We start from the raw sequence: 22,166 nt of genomic DNA on the forward strand, positions 1-22,166 counted from the left end.
AAACCAAGAGTTACAAATGGTGAAGTTGAAATCATCCATTCGTAAATTTTACGGACGCCATCACGAGTTTGTTGACCGTTATGGAATAACCGTTTCACAAATGATATCGGATATGTTCCTTACGCCCTAACTGCAATCCCCTTCCCTTTCATGAATGTGACCTACCGAACTAGACTATTTACCGGATGTGTTATCACATAAGCAACGCGACGGGTGCCACATCTTACCCTTCCGCAGCACCTGAGATCACCCCTTGTTTTTTGGTGGGGTTCGTACGTCACAAGACTCAGGTATAATATCAAGGGCTGAAACATCGGTGAAAAATTACTCATATCTACCAGGGGTGACGTCAAGTATTCTGGTTATGTAGGACAAGGATTACAAGACTCAGGCATAATATCAAGGGCTGAAATATCGGTGAAAAATTACTCATATCTGCCAACGGTGACGTCAGGGTATTCTGGTGATGCAGGGCAAGCATTTTTTCTATGTTGTGTCATGTGTACTATTGTTTGTTTGTCTTTTTCATTTTTAGCCATGGCGTTGTCAGTTTATTTTCGATTTATGAGTTTGACTGTCCCTTTGGTATCTTTCGTCCCTCTTTTTCAAGATATATGTGTAAGAATGTTCAACCATTCACAAGTAACGACATGGCACATATTTTTTTTTATATTTCATTATGTGCGATTCTTAAACATTATTTATAATAAAAGATCACAATGTATCATCACGATTATTTATGTACAATGTAGAGAAAGTGTGCAGTATAAAATGAATGATTTAACTTGTGCAATTGTACACATACACGACGGCATACAATAGATTAGTAGAAAACTGGAACAGCAATTGTGTACTCACCAAAGTTTATAAAATAAGTTAAATCATGTTTTATATTAGAATATTTAGACACATTCGATCATCAGATAACGCACATGTTTGCTGCACCAGCACTTTGCCCAAATTTCCTTTAATGGAACACGGATCATATGATCAAATCGATAACGGAAAGGTTGGGTATAAAAAAGGAAAGAAAAAACAAAGATCTGTATGTGTTTTCATATTATTATTTATATTTGTGAAATTAATTTTTGTTATAGATACTGATATTATGTTATATCTGACCAAATAGTGCTTCCCTTAACTATTAGGGATACTAAGTTATAAGCTGTCAATTAAGTTAGTTGTTACAGCCAAAATGCAATATAGATATTGTTACGATATAAAAAAATATATATATTCCCGACTTGGAACAGGCATTTCTTAAAATAGAAAATGGTGGATTAAATTCAGTTTATATGTGTTATTCTAGTGGGATTTTGTCTGATGCTTGGTCCGTTTCTGTTTGTGTTACATTTTAGTGTTGTGTCGTTGTTCTCCTCTTGTATTTAATGCGTTTCCCTCGGTTTTAGTTTGTTACCCCGATTCTGTTTTTTGTCCATGGATTTATGAGTTTTGAACAGCGGTATACTACTGTTGCCTTTATTTAAAGCTAGCGATACCCTTCACTTGATGACAGTCACATTAAGTTCATTATATCGACCAACATGCCTTTGCCTTTCCCTGATGTGTTTCCTTTGCCTTTTCAATGACGCTGTCTGATGTTCCAGGTGAATCATTTCCAAATTTTGCTTTTTGGCAGCATATCCTTATCAATATCTGTACTCTTTGATAGTGATAGATCTGGGGATTCCTCCATTGATTACATTGCCTTTAAATGATTGACATGACTTTAAACCATTGTCTGCTAAGAAAATTGGAGGTTAACGTTGAAGGATCCTTGTTTACTAAAAAGAATAAATAAGACGCCACATGGGTTGGGTTTTTTTTTATATGATTCCGTTGATGGCTATGTTGAACGTGGTCTGTATATCCATGGTTGTGTTTAAGATATCCATTGTTTGTATTTAAAATAATCGCATCAGAATCATTGCCTCTTAAATCAAGTCCTTCTCCTTAACTTCCACTAGTTAAATAACTAATCCGATTTCACTTATTTGCAGGCTAATTGTCTGACTTTTACATCCTTCACGGAACCAATATTTACAGATAAATTGTAGTATCTCTCTGATGTCCTTAATAGAGGGACGAAAGACATCAGAGACATTCAAACTCATATATCGCAAATAAATTGACAACGCCATGGCTATAAAAAAAATAATTTAAAAACCTGACAAGAAACAATATAGAAAAGTAAAGACTAAGCAACACGAACCCCACCAAAAACTGGTGGTAATCACAGGTGCTCCGGAAGGGTTAGCAGATCCTTAAAACATAGATACTTTTAATCTGAAAAGTTTACGGACATTTTCTCTTGCAATACACTAAACATAGAAACTAATATTATTAGATCCTTAACAACTGAATAACCCATACCATTCAGTGATTTCTGAGTTCAGTATTTTTGTGATTTTACTTTTCATGGCTCAGCTTCATAATGGCTTCATAAGTGCCTAGTTGATGAACAGTTTCAATTAATCTTTTGGTATAACCTAAATTTACCAATCATAACGTGTGTCATCTTTGCCCATATTTTTAAATATTATAACAGATATTTATATAAATCAAATACAAATTAATAGGTCCTTAGTTTGACCAGTGTGCATAGTAACATTGAAAAATATTTTGAACAGGAAAAAAGTTGTCTGCATTATGCTTATTTTCCTAAGATCCATATTGGTGAAAAACACTTCTACTGTCGATGCGTTCCTAGTAACAGAAAACACATACAAAATTACACTGACATTTGTATAATATAGACATATATTTGGGAACAAGATTTATAAAGTAAATATCAAACTTTAAATAAATTTTAAAAAAAACATTTTGACTAATTTTTTTTTATAATTCCATAATTATAGAATAAATACTTACTTCACCTCTGTTGTCCATAGAGGTCAACATTTTATCTAAATCAATCACAAGGTTATTGAAAGTATGGTATGTTAAAAGACCTTTTGATATGGGTTTGAAAGGCAATCTACAAAATGGCTGGGTCCACCCCTGTTATTTTATGAGTATATAAGATGGATAAATCATACTTGTATTTAAGTCTTCTTCCAATTCCTGTGATAAACACAGGTTCTTGTTTTGCTGCATAATATTCCAATAGATTCTGGTCATTAACAAGCAATATTTTGAGCTCTTGGTCTTCTGGTATGATCTGTTTATAAAGAATTATCTTATTTAGTGTGCATGATCATAACTATTTTACATGGTTAAATTAGTGATGCGTTTCTCTCATTGTGAACTTGTTCTCGTCCTGAATATGCATGAAATATTTGCCACTGGACGTTAAGCAACCAACAATCAATCAAACAATCAAGTAATGAAGCGTCTTTCTCAGACAAGAGGTGAAATTAAATTATCTATGAAGTTAACAATAAATACAATAGGTAGGTTGCTATAATAGAGGATGATGGTCGGGGAAATTTGGACTGCCATTGGAAAATGAGGGTATATTGGATAGAGACAGAAATTTTGCCTTGCAACAGGCCACCTACGGACCCCACTTCGACAAGCGTTTTACTGCCGGTCGGGGGAAGACCAAATGACCATATTTCTATACCCCTGAACACCTGTTTTTAATAATGTTTAAAGAGAATAATTTATACTAGCAGATAAATATGTTATTGAGATTTTTTTTTCATATAAACATATAAATTCTGTGATATATTACGAGTGATTACATGTGACTTTTTATATACCATATTAATAGCTTATATCTACATGAAATCAATTTCAATCTTTTAAAAATTTGAAGATCTACTTTCACAGATAGAAATTCGGCTGTGTCAGTTTCATTTTCGATCTCGAGGTTAAACAATATCTTAATCTATATGCAGTTATCTAAAATTACCCAGATAGATAATTTATTCTGAACAACTGGCTCACACACGCGAATTAATTAGATATGGAGTTCCGTTATCTGGGCTTTCGATTAATTTTGCAAATAAAAATCTTGGAATGTCTGACGATTGAATAATTATTGATATGTATTCTATTTGAAAGTCGAAATTATTATATTTCTAGTGATATATTATGTTTAACCCTTTTGACGATTGTTGTTTTAAATGCAAAAAGAATGATATTTATTATTTTTTCGATTCGTTTTGAAAAGTAATTCAATTAACTCGGGTACTTGTATGTACACTCCATTTCAATTTCAGATAAGCACGCCTGGTAAACCATCTAATCTCAACCAAATGTTGAGACGGAAAAAAGTATTCTGGCACTTCCTGTTGAGCTTTTCTGGTTCAAAATATTCAAAATAAACACAGGGTAGGTAAACTTTTCGTCAATTTACTGAAAATCAATGAGTTTTTTGTAAAATCGGAGAATGTCATGCCATAGATATTGGAATTACGGTTTATCTCGTGTATAACACAAATGAATATGATTTAAAATGACATCGTAATGACTTTTCTCCAGCAGGTAAATGTGGCCTGCGCAGTCAGCTATTGACAAAATGACAGTGATATCATTGATAAACTAGCATATATATCAGTAAATTAGTATTTTTCTAAAACATTATAAACATAAAATTACTGTTTGTTCTTTTTCTTTACTAATATAATTTCTTTAAGCTAAATATGTTATAAAGTATGTCATGTTGAGATTTTCTGGTATCGGTTGAGATATTCTGGAACAATGTTAAGATCTTCTGGGGAATGAAATTTTCAACTATAAAAAAGAAGATGTGGTATGACTGCCAATGGGACAACTGTCCACAAGAGACCAACATGACACAGACATTAACAACTATACGGCCTTCAACAATGAACAAAGCCCATACCGCATAGTCAGCTATTAAAGGCCCCGATATGACAATGTAAAACAATTTAAACGAGAAAACTGAAGGCCTTATTTATATATATATATAAAAAAAAAATTAACGAAAAACAAATATGATTCAATATGTAACACATAAACAAACGACAACAAACTGAATTACAGGCTCCTGACTTGGGACAGGCACATTCATAAATAATGTGGAGGGGTTAGCGGGATCACAACCCTCCCCGTTACCTGGGACAGTGGTCTATATAACAGTACAACATAAGAACGAACTATAAAAATCAGTTGAAAAAGGTTCAACTCATCAGAAGGACAAAAATACAATAGTCGACTTTCATATTATATTTGATGTAAGCGGTTATGCGTAACGTAAGCGGCCTACGTCACGTGATACTCGACAAGTTTTTTTCCGCGAAAATATAAACAAAGTAAAAAAGAATGGTAAAACGTTGTGTTTGGGGAACCTGCAACAGCGATGACAGATATAAGCATAAACCTCATATGTCAGGAGTGGAATTCTTTCCTATACCTAAGCCTAAAACAAGATTGGAAGAAACTTTACAGTGGGTAAAAGCTTGTGGCAGGAAAGATTACGCCGTATCCAATGTAAACAAACATTCCTATGTGTGCAGCAAGCACTTTGTTGATGGGAGACCTACCACCCAACATCCATACCCAATCATGGCTACCCCTTTAAAGCAAACTGTGCACAAATCCAGGAAACTTCCGTTTGACAGAGCCACTGTACATATCAAAGCCAGCATAACCACGCCCACTACCAGTAAAATTGTCGATCAAGTATGGAGGGATGTTGGGGCGTATGTAACTTTAAATGGATCCAACACATCAAAAGACCAACCTCTTCAGGCAACACCACATTTCTGTGAAAAACTTGAAGGTAATGACTGGTATAATATATATATGAAATGACAAGGCATTGACCGATAATAAGTAATCAAACTCCGAAAAAGGGGGGGGGGGTGAATTCCAAGTATCATGCGCCTCTAAATTGATGTATGTGTATGCTGTCCACTTGCTCTGTTTCTTAATAATGTCTGATGACTTATTATGTCTGTGAATCATTTAATCAATGTTGTATACCTGCTGTGCCGTACCTGAGATGCTGCATTGGACTACCCTATCAGTAATCATCTAATGTTTTATGTGCATATATCCACCTATATAGTATATGTCCATATTTTTCTACAAAATATATGTCATCAGTTGGTTTACAAATAATTTTGAAAATTGAAAATCAACCAAGTCATGCAATATATATTGAATCTTGATGTTTCAGTGGATGCAGACCATACTTACTATGCTGTAAAGAGGGGATTTAATGTACAAACTACAAGTATATCTACACAAACAGACATTACCATGGCAGAAATGGATTCTCTGACCGATAATATGATGGACACTGGTAGCATGAAGAGAAAGAATCTCATGAATGACATTATGAAAGACAACAAATCCTGCAAATTCCATACAGGTACATGTAACTTAAATTTTTAAAGATTTAAAAATGTATGGAAGCTTGATGGTATTTTATGCACATTTATAAATGGGTAATAAATTACAAATGACATTTATTCTGTATATTAACCATGAAAATAAATTATCACCCGACCACAAAAGGCTGAATTCATTTTGCCTATGGGTCAAATTGTCTAGACTAAGTATGCTTGACACAGTACATGCAGGTGGTATTGTTTCAATTTCTTTAAAGTTTGAGATTAAATCCTATCTGTAGACAAAAAATATAATTTGATTGCTCAAATTTGCCTTTTTTAAATTGTTGTGTCAATATTTAGACGCTTTACCATGAGAAATAAGTATATACATTTTGTTTTCTTCATTCAAGGTGTATCACTGGCAGTATTTTGTTTCATCCTAAATTTCCTGAGGATAAAGGCTTCATCCATGGTGTACTGGAACAGTGCAGATACATCCGAAAGGGAAAATTCTGAGGTAAAAGATATATTAAGAGGTTTATACTTTTTAGTGTGTCCTTTAGCATGTTTAGTATACCAGAAAAAGCAGACGACAAAATTTTTGTACACTTGTGTACATGTACATGTATTTATAATGTAATGTCAGTACCTTAAATCTGTTATCCAAATACATAAAACAAAATTAATATAAGAACAGTGTAAATGGTGAAAGTATTAGGACAGTTTCTGCTTGATATTCTGGAGCATCTAGCTACATTTGTTGTAATGTCATTTGAGTTTTTAAATTTTCACCATGGAAAAACTTCTAAGTCAATGAACCAATTTTTGCATGACTCGAGGTGCAGGTACAATGTGTAATGTTTTTCAGTCTGTGCGTATGTTTGTTCAATATTGAATTGTTTGCCAAATTGATGTTTTGACCCGGATTTCGTGTTCCACCTATTTAACATTGAAAAATGACAGCACAAGTCTCAATAACAATTGATGGTAACTGAAAACATGACTCTAGAATCAATATAGGTTTCAGATTATATGAAGAATATGCATCATCATTTGTTTATTTCAGACACCTCGCAAAGGACCGAGAAGAATATTAGACATAAAGGAGGAACTAGCACTCACTTTGTTAAGACTAAGAAGAGGATTCGATACCAAAACTCTTGGGGACATGTTTGCTATATCAGAAAGCACTGTGTGTAGAATATTTACTACTTGGCTAAATCTAATGTATCATGATTTGAAGTTTTTGGTCAGATGGCCTTCAAGAGAACAAGTTCTTAAAAAAATGCCAAAATGTTTCAAACACTTTAAGAAAACAAAATGTATTATTGATTGCACAGAATTTTTTTGTACAAAAACCTAGTCTGCCATCAGCTCAGCGAATTACATATTCTAGTTACAAACATCACAACACTTTTAAGTGTCTTGTTGGAATCACACCCAGAGGTTCATTTAGTTTTATATCCGACTTATTTACTGGTAGCATATCTGATCGTAAAATTGTACAAGATTCTGGCTTCCTACAGAAAGTTGAGTATGGTGATGATATAATGGCAGATAGAGGCTTCCTTATTCGAGGTGACTTAGCGCTTAAAGGGGCAACTTTAAATACCCTTTCTCAATGGAAAGCAGATGTGTGCAAATGCAACTACAAAGACACGCAGAATTGCACGTGCAATTCATGTGGAAAGGGCAATAGGAAGACTGAAGAACTTTACACTTTTACAGAGAACTATTCCACTGAGAAGGAAACATACATTTAATCAAGTTGTAAAAGTGTGTGCCATTTTGTGCAATCTGGACAGTCAGTTGGTTAAATAATATATAACTTATTGTTGACTTTTTATTCCATTTCTTTAAATTACATGTATAAACAAATACATGTACATACATAGACATGATAAATAAGGTGTTGATCAAAAAAAAAATTTAGGTCAAGTTTAAAAACAAAGATGATACGGTATGATGAATACCAATGAACTCTCCACAAGAGACCAAAATGACACAGAAAATAACAACTATATGTCACATAACAGACTTTAACATTGAGCAAAGTCTAAACCGCACGCATAGTCGGCTATAAAAGATTCTGAAATGACAATGTAAAAAATCAAATGAGAAAACTAAAACCCTATTTATGTTAAAGTTAAGTCCATTCAAAATTGAATATAAAATAGAAGATGTGGTATGACTGCCATTGAATCACAACATTCAGACAAGTATCCATACAAGAGACATTTTATTGTAGTTAAAGTACTAAGCAATTATAGGAGACAGTACAACCTTCAACACAGAGCTTAGGCTCACCTTTATTAACAATCTATAAAGGGCCCAAAAGATAACCAGTGTAAAACAAATTATAAACTGGAATACAAAATGAAAGAGACACACTGTAAAACCTGTTTAAAAAAGATTTACTCATCAAATTGATATGATGTTAATTATTAATAAGTAACATGTACATTTTATGACAAAATTCATTGACAAGATATAATTGCATTAGCCAAATGATTTCGGAAGAAAAGCTGAAACTTTTTACACATTCTTTCAAAAAACAGAGGATCAAATGTAGCACTAGCAACAGCAATTCCTTTCTTTGTGAATACAACCAAGTCTGATTTGTGGATTCCATATATACCCATTTGTCCTTGAATTTGATGGTAATATTCGCATTTGTCAGTTACTTGAAGTTCACCACTTGAATCTAGCACACATCCCTTTTTAATGGCAACTTCCTTAGGATTCAAGTTCTTGTCAGCAAACGGACATTTAACTTCCACTAAATTCTCACCATGACACTTACATGAGAACAGACCATCGACAGAACATCCAACATAAGGCAACCTTGTGTAAATACGAAGTGCCTTTTTCTCTAACATACAGCCTTTGTGTTTATGTCTGTTTACACGTATGTAAAGTCCCCCAAGGGTGACTGGGGTATAGAAATATGGTCACTTGGTCTTCTCCCGACCGGCAGTAAAACGCTTGCCGAAGTGGGGCGTCCGTTTGGCTGTGCGGGATGTATCAAGTTCGCAGTCACGTCCGGTCAGAAGGGGGACGTTAAATCCGATGCCTCGTGTAAAGAGAGTGCCACGCTCTTTGCACGTTAAGAACCCTTGCAACAACTCTTTTGAGGGGTCCGTAGGTGGCCTGTTGCAAGGCAAAATTTCTGTCCCTATCCAAGATACCCTCATTTTCCAGTGGCAGTCCAAATTTCCCCGACCATCATCCCAGATGGCCTCTATCATATCAACCTACCTATTGTATTTATTGTGAACTTGTTCTCGTCCTGAATATGCATGCAATATTTGCCACTGGACGTTAAACAACCAACAATCAATCAATCAATCACGTATGTAAAGGTCTAATGCAGCTTTCTCTTTCCTCTTCCCCCATTCAAGAGATGGTACTTTAAAATGAGATAAATCATATTCCCCTAGTAGACTTTTCATTAACGAAGGAGGGCATTTCAAATTGTCAACAGCTCTACAGACTTTAAAAAAAAATTGACGCAGTTATTCTACCTTTCCTCAACTTAAACCAAGTATCGTTATCTGACTGATCAACAGTACAACGTTCAACGTGCAACACTTCATCTCGTTCTATCAGAATAGTTGACAGGGTTTCTGGAGTAGCATTAGCATTAACAGCTGCTGACATCATCGACCAACTTTCACATCTATCACATGCTACGAAATCCACCTCTTCATCCAATTCTGATGGGTCCTCTAACAAATCTAATGCCTGCAGTTCTGGTGATATCTTGAAAAAGAAAAGATGAAAATATTAATTATGCAACTGCAAATGCACCATGGCAATTCACTATATATACATATATACTAAGTTTAGTTGGTGTAGACTTACCTATTTTGAAAATTGCATGGTCATAAAAGTATTGTCTGTAACACAGATACTGTTTATATAATTTTTCCAGCTTTATAGAAATTATTGCAATATTTTTAAAAAAAAATATACTGAAATATGTTTGTGCCTGTCCAAATCAGGATCCTCTGCCCTTTACTCGTCTTGTATTGTTTTTTAATAAATTTTGGAGATAAGTATGACATCCAATATCACTAAACTAGTATATATTATTGTTTAGGGGCCTGCTGAAGGACGTCTGTGAGTACAGCATTTTCTCAATGCATTGAAGACCCATTGGTGTCCTTTGGTTGTTATTTGCTTTTTGATCAGGTTGTTTTCTTTTTGACACATTCCCCATTTCCATTCTCACTTTTATACTCTCTAACTTATTACAGGAGACATCTCATTAGGGTCTAGCTAATTTATTATATACATTATGAAAATTTTTATGTAAATTTAATCACATACATGTAGTATTATAATTACTGAAATAAATTGGGTAATCAATTATTAATCAGAAAAATATTCTAAGATAATTAAACATCTATGAAATATGTGTTATGTTTGAATTAAAGTAATCAAATAATCACTGAAAAATTGTAAAGTTATCAAATATTATATAAATGAAATTGTTTGTTTCTATCTTATGAGCAGTTAAATTAAGATGCTCCCAATACCATGTGAAATATGGTAAATATATTACAGTTTAGAAAATCTAAATCAAACTTACTGCTTTTAACTGTCTAGCAATGTTTAACCTTTGTTCAGCTCCATAATCATCTCTGTTGTCTGAAGACCGCGGGTAAAAATCATGGGCACCATCTTGCATTCCATTGTCAGCTTGATCAGCAGTTGAATACCTGAAAAAAAGACAATACTTAAAATGCTTTGTTTTTATTTCATGCTTTTAGCTCAAATTTACAGAAAGATAAAATCTTGTGACACACAAATTCTGTTGTGTGCCTATTCCAAGCCATCAGTTGTTTCTAATGATGTCAAAGTAAACTAATTTATTTTTTTTATTTCTCAATTTCAGTTTAATATGAATATATATTCTTGTAAGGTTGTATAAGAGTTTCTCAATGCAAGTGGTGTTGTTTTCACTCAAATGAAATTGATCGTTATTTTGTCATCAATCAGGCAATTTTCTGGGCCTGTGATAGCTGACTGTAAGAATTAGCTTTGCTCATTGTTGAAGGTGGTTCAGTGACCTATAGTTGTCAATAATACTTTATTCCGAAAGCAACACAGCTTATAGGATACATATACATAATTTTACACCAATATAAGAATTTCACAAGAGATATATAATATATATAAATATAAGGTGTGCATGAAAGAACATATAATACATAATACAAAATACGAGCGGAGAAGGATATAATACTTAAATAAAGTGAGAACAAAAATATTATTTACTCCAATTAAATTCTAAGTTTTTCTGCAGATTTTAGAAATATACCCAAGTTATTCAATTCTTTAATATTTCTGACAGATAACAACTGGCTCAGTTTGAATGTAGAAGGATTTCTACAATAATACTTTTTTATATACTTTTCTCGAATCTGACTATATTTTGTAAATGTCTGTGTTAGTTGGTTGCTTGTGCCACAGTGGAGATATGTCTCAATGGCTATTATACCACATCTTCTTTATTATAAATACATGTAATAAAACATTTACTGTTGTAATGAACAAAATCTTTTTTAAAAATATGAAATGTTAATAAATTTATACTGTTAATTATATTTACATGTAGCTAGTATACCTTGCTTTCATAATTTTCAACTTTTTAATTGGAACTGGACAATCATGCTGCCTTGCTCTTTTCAACCATAAATTGTCACCATCAGTAACTGATTTTGCCTCAAATCCTTCAATTTCATACAGTGTTGCACCTATGTGTCGACAACCACCATCAGCACTGAAAAACACAAATACAAAATTAGTTAGACTACACATGAAAGAAGGAAAATATATTTCAGACAAAATGTACATGTAGGATTCATGCAATACATTTCTACATGTATATAGAAATTTTTGTTAGTCTGCAACTTAAACATGACTGGTTGATTTTGTTACAAATTTTCTCAAAATTATAAGAAACTGTTTCAATCAACACGCACACACATTAATCATACATGTATATTGGTGTATTGCTACAACGCTACATGAAGTACGGGTGATCTAGTATTCTACATGTATGTATCTCTAAACAACTAACATAAATAACTTTCACATAAGCTATTTAATAGAAGCTGATATTATGTAATTAAAAGAAAATAGAACTTTATAATACATGTAATTATATTTTCAGCAGTGTTTTTATTTTATTTTTGATGCATGGACAGCCTTGAAAATCATCATAAAGATGGACTATGGTGTACATGTACATACATGTATTTAAAAAGTACAAACAGTTGTATTAAAGCCAATATTGGTATGGACCACATATTCAAACAGATACAATGCAGTCTAAATTTTCATTCAATGTAACACTTCTTAAGCTATTTTCCTCAAGTGATTTAATATATGTGTATCCGTGACAAAATTGATTTATAACGGCTATCAAGAAAGTTTAATGCACCTTTTTAATTCAGTGATTTATAGGTGAAAAAATTGGATGCTTGTTACATGTACTTACCCTCCTATGCATGTACAATATGCTGCCTTCACATCACCAGCATTGTCCATTACGATCCAGGCATCATATGTGGAGGTATTAAGATATGTTTTGTCTTTCTGTGTAGGTTTGATGGCAGCCAAAAATATAAATAAACTTTTCAACTCGGTCATTTCAAGACTCTCTACATAACCATCGAAATACAAACGGTAATCTTCAGAAGATTTGTAGGCCTTCAACTTTCTACGATCATAGTTTGAAGTGTTATACAGCAGATAGTTAAAAACATCATACAGTGACACATTCGGAATATTGGAAAGGTCCTTGGTGAATCCTTGTAGAGAAGACATGTTGTCAATCCCGTTGCTTTTCAGCAATTCTGCTACAGTGTTTGTGACCCGGTCCGTACACATATCTGGGTCAAGTGGTAGATTTAGCCCGTCAACAGCAGTGCACAACCTCACTAATTCATTCCTTTTCATGTTGGTTACACCTATCCCCCTTAATCTCAAATATTCTTTCAAATCGGTAACTTTCATTGACGCGCAATCCACATTGTTTACTTAGTTGTCTTGGTGCTGATGTCGGGTATCACGTGACTTAAGATAATAAAAGACGGAACCGACTACGGAAAGGGAAATGTATATGAAAATGGACTATTGGACGTGGCCGGGTTCTTGAACATCCTGACAACAAAAAGACACTAGGAACAGATCTGAGAGTACTCGCAGTTATCTGACAGCTAGTTCAAAGCCACTAACAACTAATAAAAAATAATGCATCTAAGACTAAACCAAGAATAACTGCCAAGAGTATACCATGAGAAGTGAAGTCAGTAATGTGTTTAGATGATTGTTTTTATGACAAATATGTAACTTTATAATAACATACATGTAGCAGTTGCATGTTGGTAATTTAACATTACGAAATCTGAATCTAGCTTTTTGCTCTAAATGAATTAAGAAAAATCTTTTAATTTTTAAAAATTTTCACTACAGCATTTTAACATTCATGACATTATAAAACAGTTACATAACCACATTTAGTAACAATGAATGGTAACTTTGACCATAATCATAAGGTTTCCCAACCTCACCACACACCTTTCAAGTAACAAATTTCGAAAACGTAATCCAAAAACAAATTAAATAACAGTTCATCTGTTGACTAAACCAACTTTGTGTGGGCCAGCATAAGAATTGACCTCATTTAAGATTAAAAAAAAATCATGAAAATCTGGAAACTCATATGAAATAAGTTTCATTTAAATGCAACTGTTTGTCATTCAATAAAATATAATTTTTGCTCCCATGTTTATCGTGTGTATTCCATTTATTATAGTGTCAACAAATACATACTGAGTCAAAATGATTTCATTTCAACAAGTTAAATAACATGTTTCATCTTCAGTATGTGCTCAGAGTACCAAAAACAATCTACACCTTCAGTATGTGTTTAGTTCCAAAACAATCTACACCTTCAGTATGTGTTCTAAAAAAATAAACACAAACACTATGTAAATACATCATGTATATCATAAAAGCAAATATCAATTTAATATATCATCAAAACCAAAACAAATGCTTAAACATGTTCAAGATAAAAAGCTAACATAAACATGATAAATCAAGAAAACTTAACCAAATCAGTATTCTTTCCTTAAACTGATAAATGCCATTTTCTTTATAATTATCATATTTATGACTTAAACGTCCCAAAATATTAAGCTCTTAACAATAACAAAAACAAAAAACTTAAGTGCTCTGGGTGGATAGTTAGAAGTTCCTAATCCACTCCTCATTTTGCTACAAAGTAACAAACAAATAGACGAAAGTGACAAACATCTGATATATTCAGTGAAAATCAACATTGTAAAATTTCTCATTGCTAATGTTGCTAAAAACAAAGCACATCATATAAAGAGATTAGTACTCATTCTTTCTACTGAACATAAAAGTCGTTTAACAATGTTTAACTTGTAAAACAATCCAAAAAAGAATGATAAACACTTACAGTACTACTGTATGTAACTTATGTAACCTACCGAATTAGACTATTTACCGGATTTGTAATCACATTAGCAACACGACGGGTGCCACATGTGGAGCAGGATCTGCTTACCCTTCCGGAGCACCTGAGATCACCCCTTGTTTTTGGTGGGGTTCGTATTGTTTATTCTTTAGTTTTCTATGTTGTGTCATGTGTACTATTGTTTTTCTGTTTGTCTTTTTCATTTTAAGCCATGGCATTGTCAGTTTGTTTTGGATTTATGAGTTTGACTGTCCCTTTGGTATCTTTCGTCCCTCTTTTATGTAAATTTACAAGTCGGAATCACACACCTGATATTGTTGATATCTGGATCTGTTCAAAACTATTTAAATCTAATCATGAAAATCTCTAACCTAAATTTTATTTTACAAGCGCATGAACAATAATGGACAGGCATGGGAACCAGACACTTGAACCGGAAATATCACAAATCTTTAAACACAAACATAAATCTAGACCCTCCCTGTGGCAGTAAGTCCGGAGGGTCTAACACCTTCACAAATTCACTCATTAAAGTTAAATACTTTTCGTTTTCGAGGGACCACAGGTTTTTCTTCTTTTTGTAGTATTTGACCCAATGTACGCCATTCTCTTATTTTCGCTATCTGCAAAATTAAACTTATTTATTGACATGGAATTCCACCAATCATACTACAGACCAACTCACCAAACTATCATTATTATTCCACTTTTTGTAACTATTGACATTGGAATATTCGATTGTGTGAGACTATCTTTTATGACATTAAACAAAATTCATATTTTCTATAGATGTAAAGCAATACAGAAAACTAGTTTTCAGCTTGGTATTATCTGAAGTATAACTAGAACAAGCAAATTGATTAACTTTAAAAGTATAAATCACTTACCACTGCTGGTAGCAATTGTTTGCCATTAGAAATGGAAACATATGTCCAAACAGCTGGTGATGGTGTTACTATGAGATGTGTCACGGTACTTATCTATCCCAAATTCATGTGTTTGGTTTTGATGTTATTTGTTATTCTCATAGGATTTTGTCTAATGCTTAGTACGTTTGTGTGTGTGTTACATTTTAATGTTGTGTCGTTGTTCTCTTATATTTAATGCGTTTCCCTCAGTTTTAGTTTGTTATCCCGATTTTGTTTTTTTTTGTCCATGAATTTGTGTTTTGAACAGCGGTATACTACTGTTGACTTTATTTGACACTTTGGGTGACTTTGGTAGAGGTGGTTGTAATTTGAGTAATGTATGGCAATCTGGACGTGAGAAGTCCAGTATTCTTGGTGGTGATGACTCTGGTTGCTGTTTTGACTCTGGGTGACTGACTGCCTTGGTGACTGGTTGCCTTGGTTACTCTGACTCTGGTTGCTTTGGAGACGCTGTTTTGGCTTTGTGACTCCGGTTTTCCACTGACCCTCAACGTGATTATTTGTTCGATTGTCCATGTCCTTGTTGTACACATTCCAGGTTGCCGGTTGGAACTGACCATTGCGCTCAAAATAGAGCAGAAGTTCTTTCAAGCTATGATATCTCCTGCATAGGTTTCTGGTTTCTACATCTTGCACAACCAAATAAAAATTCTGTCGCACTTATTTGTTAGGCGGGAATATCGTATCTTCAGATGTCCCAAAATTTGGCGATATTTTGCCACATTTCTGTCAGTCATATAGAATACAAGAGGTATAACTCTATCCCTATAAGATCCATGGATGATTAGAAATTGTTTGTAAGGAGCTGGTGTAGATTTAAATGTTGCATCAATATAAATGTCGTTCTTTGACCCAAACAACGGAGTGCTTGTATCGTGCAAAAAAACAGCAATGCCCCGTCCATTATCCAATTTATTTAGAAAATGGTTCTTATCTAGCGTAACGCGCCAGCTTCCACGAATGTCGACGTCATTTATTGATGCTGCTATCTCAGGCATGTATCTTCTTCTAGTTCGGTCAAGAGTAGATATGACACTGTCATACGTAGGGATATTATCCCTTTCTGCTGGAGGGATCTGATTGGCTATATCGTCATATCCTCTCGAACTGTAAGGGAAGGGTTATCAGCCACCGCAGCCGTCATCTGTCGTCTTATATTGGAACTCAGAATCAAGTCTTGCTCCTCTGAATGATCATTTTGACCAACCTGGGAAAGATTTTTTTAATATCAAATTATGTTTCCTAGCATCATTTAGTAAGATATATAAAAAGGATCAGAAGTTTATTTTAGTGGATTTATTTCGTTTTCCAAATTAATATTATTCGGTCAAACAGGTATCTATCCTTCGATATATTTACTAATTATGGACTTTTAACAAGGTCAGGTCAGTACTTTATTGTATGAGGACTTGTTTAGATTATATGGACCGAGGACGAAGTCCGAGATTCAATATAATCTTACAGGTCCATCTAACGTATTGACTAAGTGAAAACTCCTACATTGGTATATAACATATGTAGATAATATTATAAGTTTGAAAACGATATTGACTCGATGTTACTATTTTTGGAATTGATATTGACGATTTTTACCGAGATATATCAATATCGAGGATATACTTCAATAAACTCATCATAGATACCAGGACTAAATTTTGTTTATACGCCAGACGCGCGTTTCCAATTTTGAATATATATCGGCTTACAATCTGATTCCTAACTATATTAAGACTTAAACAGTGTTTTGGTATATTTAGTTTTAAATGGTTACGGTGGTATGGTTGTCTTTCGCAAATTATTGTAAATAACAGAGAATCTAAGAAGCAGATTTTCAATCAAATGAGCAAAATTTGAGGAGAAATACCGATACATAATGTGAGTTTTCATTCAAAAGAATTAAAAAATAAGATTTTAACTTATAAACATAAATATATTTACATGCATAAATTAGTTTTGATTGATTTTTAATGTTTTTAGATTGGCATGTTAAGGGGAGGTAACTCTGATAAAAAGAGTTTTCTGAAAGATTCAAGATAAAATTTCGCCAGTTCTTATTTTAACCGGAGAAAAATACGGTAACACTACTTTTCTTTTGATATTCTCAAAACATTTTGTAATAGCTATCTTTTCGTATTTTATTTTTCAATTATATCTTTCAGTTTAGCTTTTAATCACAATCATAATGCTTTTTTTCTCTCTGTATAATCCATATAAAATGTGTCATTGTGCCCCGACCTGTAGCTTTAGTAAATACTCAGTGACGTATCATTTTTATTTTTGATTGATTGATTGATTGTTGGTTGCTTAACGTACAGTGGCAAATATTTCATGCATATTCAGGACGAGAACAAGTTCACAATAAATACAATAGGTAGGTTGATACAATAGAGGCCATCTGGGATGATGGTCGGGGAAATTTGAACTGCCACTTGAAAATGAGGGTATATTGGATAGGGACAGAAATTTTGCCTTGCAACAGGCCACCTACGGACCCCTCAAAAAGTTGTTGCAAGGGTTCTTAACGTGCAAAGAGCGTGGCATTCTCTTTACACGAGGCATCGGATTTAACGTCCCCTTCTGACCGGACGTGACTGCGAACTTGATACATCCCGCACAGCCAAACGGACGCCCCACTTCGGCAAGCGTTTTACTGCCGGTCGGGAGAAGACCAAGTGACCATATTTCTATACCCCAGTCACCCTTGGGGTGTTTATTTTTGAACATATCACAATCAATACTACGTTTTGGCAAAGTACCTCCTCTACAAGCACCTCTTCCCCTTTTACCAACACTTCAAGCACGCCTAAAACACAAAAAGTAAATGTGATTAAACATGTTATGCTTTACATAAATAAGCAAAAAAAAGAGAAAATCCCATAATCACTCAAAGGAGAAAGAAGTGATTTTTGCTGACTTTGCCATTTTCATATTTAGTTTTTAAAATTCATCAATTGTACTAGACTTTGGGAAAATAAATATAATAGTTTGATGTCCGTCTTCTCAAATATTTGGTCAGGTTTTTATACGTCCGTCTTTTAGACGGGACGTATTATGGTATACCGTTGTCCTTCCGTCCGTCGTCCACACTTCGGACAATAACTCAGAAACACTTTCACCAATTTCCATGAAACTTAAGTGAATTGTTTATATCTATTGACGTAAGCTCCCTTTGTTTTGTTTTTTTAATTTCAGATTTTAAGTTTTGGATTTATGGGGTTTTATTCATAAAAAAGGGGGGATTTTCAACACTTCGGACAATAACTCAAAAAGGCTTTCACCAATGTCCATGAAACTTTGGTGAATTGTTTATATCTATTGATGTAAGCTCCCTTTCAATTTTTATAAATTTCAGATTTTAAGTTTTGGATAAATGGGGTTTTATTCATACAAAAGGGGGATTTTTAACACTTCGGACAATAACTCAAAAAGGCTTTCACCAATGTCCATGAAACTTTGGTGAATTGTTCATATCTATTGATGTAAGTAAGCTCCCTTTCAATTTTTATAAATTTCAGATTTTAAGTTTTGGATTTATGGGGCTTTATTCATAAAAAAGGGGGATTTTTAACACTTCGGACAATAACTCAAAAAGGCTTTCACCAATGTCCATGAAACTTTGGTGAATTGTTTATATCTATTGATGTAAGCTCCCTTTCCATTTTTATACATTTTAGATTTTACGTTTTCTTAAGTAATGAATTTTTAACTTTAAAAAGGGGGATTTTATGCAACTTTGGTGAAACTTTGGTGAATATATTAATGTAACATCCCTTTTGATTTGTATAAATATCAGATTTTACATCAACTATACCAATTTCGTCAGATTTCACATTTTATGCTGTCTTATTAAAAAAAAAATTCGAAAACAGCCGGACAGTTAATCGGTGAAAACAGATCCTTTGTATGATGATCAACTATACCAATTTCGTCGAAGCTGTCAGATTATAATTGTAAGTACAACATAAAAGTATATATCTGTATAGAATTTTGCATGTACATGTATGCTTTTTCTCACCTGTGCAACTGCATAGTATATCATTGTATAATTATTCATTCCTTCATCTGTGTGGACTCTCATACTAAACTTAAAAAAAATATATGAAATATATAAACTTATAACCTTCTAGTGGCAACAAGGAAAATTTGAGGTATCTGAAAGCCTGTTAGAATTATTATTTCAATACTTGATATGTTTATTATTCATTGTTATTAATTAAGAAGTATTTATAGTGCTAAATTTTTTCATAAAGTGTATACCTCAAGTTTCCCTTTGTGATTTCTGGTTTTTTGAAAACTGGTAAATTCTTAATTATTTGAAAAAATTTATTGCATGACTTCAACAAATTGATTCTTTTTTGCTGAATTAATTATAAATAGAATGAACATAATAATTTAATATTCATATTTCATAAATTCAAAATTCCAAGCAGATTATACCAGGAATAACAAAAAGTATGACAGCTATATTTGTATCTATCATCACATTCCTACTAATATAGTCCTCCACGTTGGTGTTGCTGGGCAACATGCAGCAGTATGGATACAATATTCCATTTATTTTAGATTTATTTAAAAACTGTCTAAGCAGATTATTTATTTATTTGCATACAGAAAATACGCAATAGAAATTTATAGCAAAGTACCGCAATAACAATTTTTACAAAAGTACAGCAATAGAAATTATTCAAAAGTACATACTGCTGGATGGCTAAATGTCATGCTTACACATTGTGAGGGTTGTCCACTCAGCGGTGAATGGTTCCTACCCAGTGGTAGAGTAAATCAATTCAGAAATTATTCATGATCTGTACGTGCATACTGCTGGATGGCTAAATGTCATGCTTACACATTGTTAGGGTTGTCCACTCAGCGGTGGATGGTTCCTACCCAGTGGTAGAGTAAATCAATTCAGAAAGTATTCATGATCTGTACATGCTTTCACCCTTAGTTTGATTTTATGTTAGGCAACCAACAACCTTAATTAAATCCATTATTCCTTTCTAATTACATTTTATAAGTAGTAATCAAATTTTTACCAATAATTTGATACAAAACAAAATCTTACTGAGCTGTCGGCATTTTTTTCCCAGTTTGATATTGTCTGTTTAATTGCAGATCAATTAATATGGACAATTATTCTGAAAAAAATGCAACAAATGGCAGATGAACTTGTAAATAAATCTTACCAGCTGAGAGGAGTGTTCAGCAACTTTTCTGCAACAGTCAGTAGTGATGATGCAGCTTTTTTTTTAGAAAAACATCTGAGGACATCAGAAAAATTGGCCAACAGTCGAATGAAACTTCAAAACAAATCAAAGACAATGCAAGTAAACAGCAAAAAGTGGACTTAGAAAAGCATAAAAAGGACAGAAAAGAGATGGCAGCATTGGAAAACAAGAACTTTTCATTTTCATCTCAGCAGTCATCTACTAGCTCAAATAAGCCACCTTCAACATCTCAGCAATCATCTACTAGCTCAGTTAACCAAGCTTCACCATTTGATAGCTCTGTTGATCAGGTATGTTAAGTCGTGCATAAAATTAGCACAGTTCAATATTATTACTGCACATGTTAGTTGTGCTAGGTAACAAATTTGATGCTCTATAGACATGAAGCATTATTTGCATAAAAGAACAAACAATAAAATAGGATGAGCAACATAGGATATCATAATCAGATGTCCCAAATACTGTAAGCATTATCTGCAATTAAAATCACATACTGTTGTTTTAAGAATTTAAATTTTAGATTTTGTAGCTATTCCAATGAGCAATGATTTGACTTAACACCTAAGGAACAAGATATATTCTTTGTTTCTTTATGAGGAATTTATAAGGAAATGCATGGTCAATAAGCATATATATTTTTTTTATGCAGCTTTCATTGAAGATAAAGACAGCATTGATTTTACAGATTCCTTATAATATATATATACCCATTAAATTGTGGCTCCCTATAGTTTTTAGTCTGTCTGTCTGTCAATGATTTATGTTTTCCAGTAAATTCTGGTTTGCATTAACCGTTTTAATAAGTTAACTTCTTGTATTTAATATCTAGGAAAGTTAATGGCTACAAAATTGTAATAATAGTCATATTTTACTTTATTTCCAGAGCAGCAAAAGTAGAGCAAACTATTTTGCCATGTACAAAAGATTACAAAGGAAAAGCAAACATATGAAGGCAAAAGAAAAGCAGGCAAGAGAAAATAAAAACCTAAACCCCCTGTGGAAGAAAAATCAAACAGAGAGAGAGACTAAAACTCGACAGGATAAACGATTAGATCCATTGTATAAGGAAGGTGAAACTGAAAGAGAAACTAAAATTAGGAAAGAAAAACGATTAGATAAAACATATAAGAAAATTGAAACATTAAGAGATTCAAAAGATCGTAAGGATAAACGTTTGAATCCATTTTATAAAAAATGTGAAACAGGAAGAGAAACTAAAACTCGACGGGGTAAACGTTCAGAT

General features: G+C 33.2%; 1 protein-coding gene and 1 pseudogene across 1 annotated transcript; one reads left to right on the forward strand and one right to left on the reverse strand.

Moving 5' to 3' along the window:
* The first annotated feature begins 6,054 nt into the window (after positions 1-6,054).
* LOC139495562 (uncharacterized) lies at positions 6,055-8,069 on the forward strand (annotated as a pseudogene).
* A 1,549-nt stretch (positions 8,070-9,618) lies between these two features.
* On the reverse strand, positions 9,619-13,410 carry LOC139495561 (uncharacterized). Its single transcript, XM_071283828.1, has 4 exons — positions 12,757-13,410; positions 11,881-12,036; positions 10,843-10,972; positions 9,619-10,010 (listed from the first exon to the last, which is right to left on the reverse strand). Exons 1-4 carry the CDS (start codon positions 13,272-13,274, stop codon positions 9,744-9,746), a joined length of 1,071 nt encoding a protein of 356 aa, XP_071139929.1. The 5' UTR covers positions 13,275-13,410; the 3' UTR covers positions 9,619-9,743.
* Positions 13,411-22,166: the final 8,756 nt, after the last annotated feature.

Source organism: Mytilus edulis, chromosome 11, assembly GCF_963676685.1.
Source record: "Mytilus edulis chromosome 11, xbMytEdul2.2, whole genome shotgun sequence".
In the NCBI taxonomy this organism is placed as follows: domain Eukaryota; kingdom Metazoa; phylum Mollusca; class Bivalvia; order Mytilida; family Mytilidae; genus Mytilus; species Mytilus edulis.

Bases quoted from the DNA above. Each gene is read 5' to 3' on its own strand.
- LOC139495561 (XM_071283828.1), bottom strand. From the start codon at position 13,274: ATGAAAGTTACCGATTTGAAAGAATATTTGAGATTAAGGGGGATAGGT. The intron at 12,037-12,756 runs GTAAGTACATGT...TGTGTTTTTCAG, and splicing joins TATTGTACATGCATAGGAGG to TGCTGATGGTGGTTGTCGAC. The intron at 10,011-10,842 runs GTAAGTTTGATT...TTCTTTTTCAAG, and splicing joins TTGCTAGACAGTTAAAAGCA to ATATCACCAGAACTGCAGGC.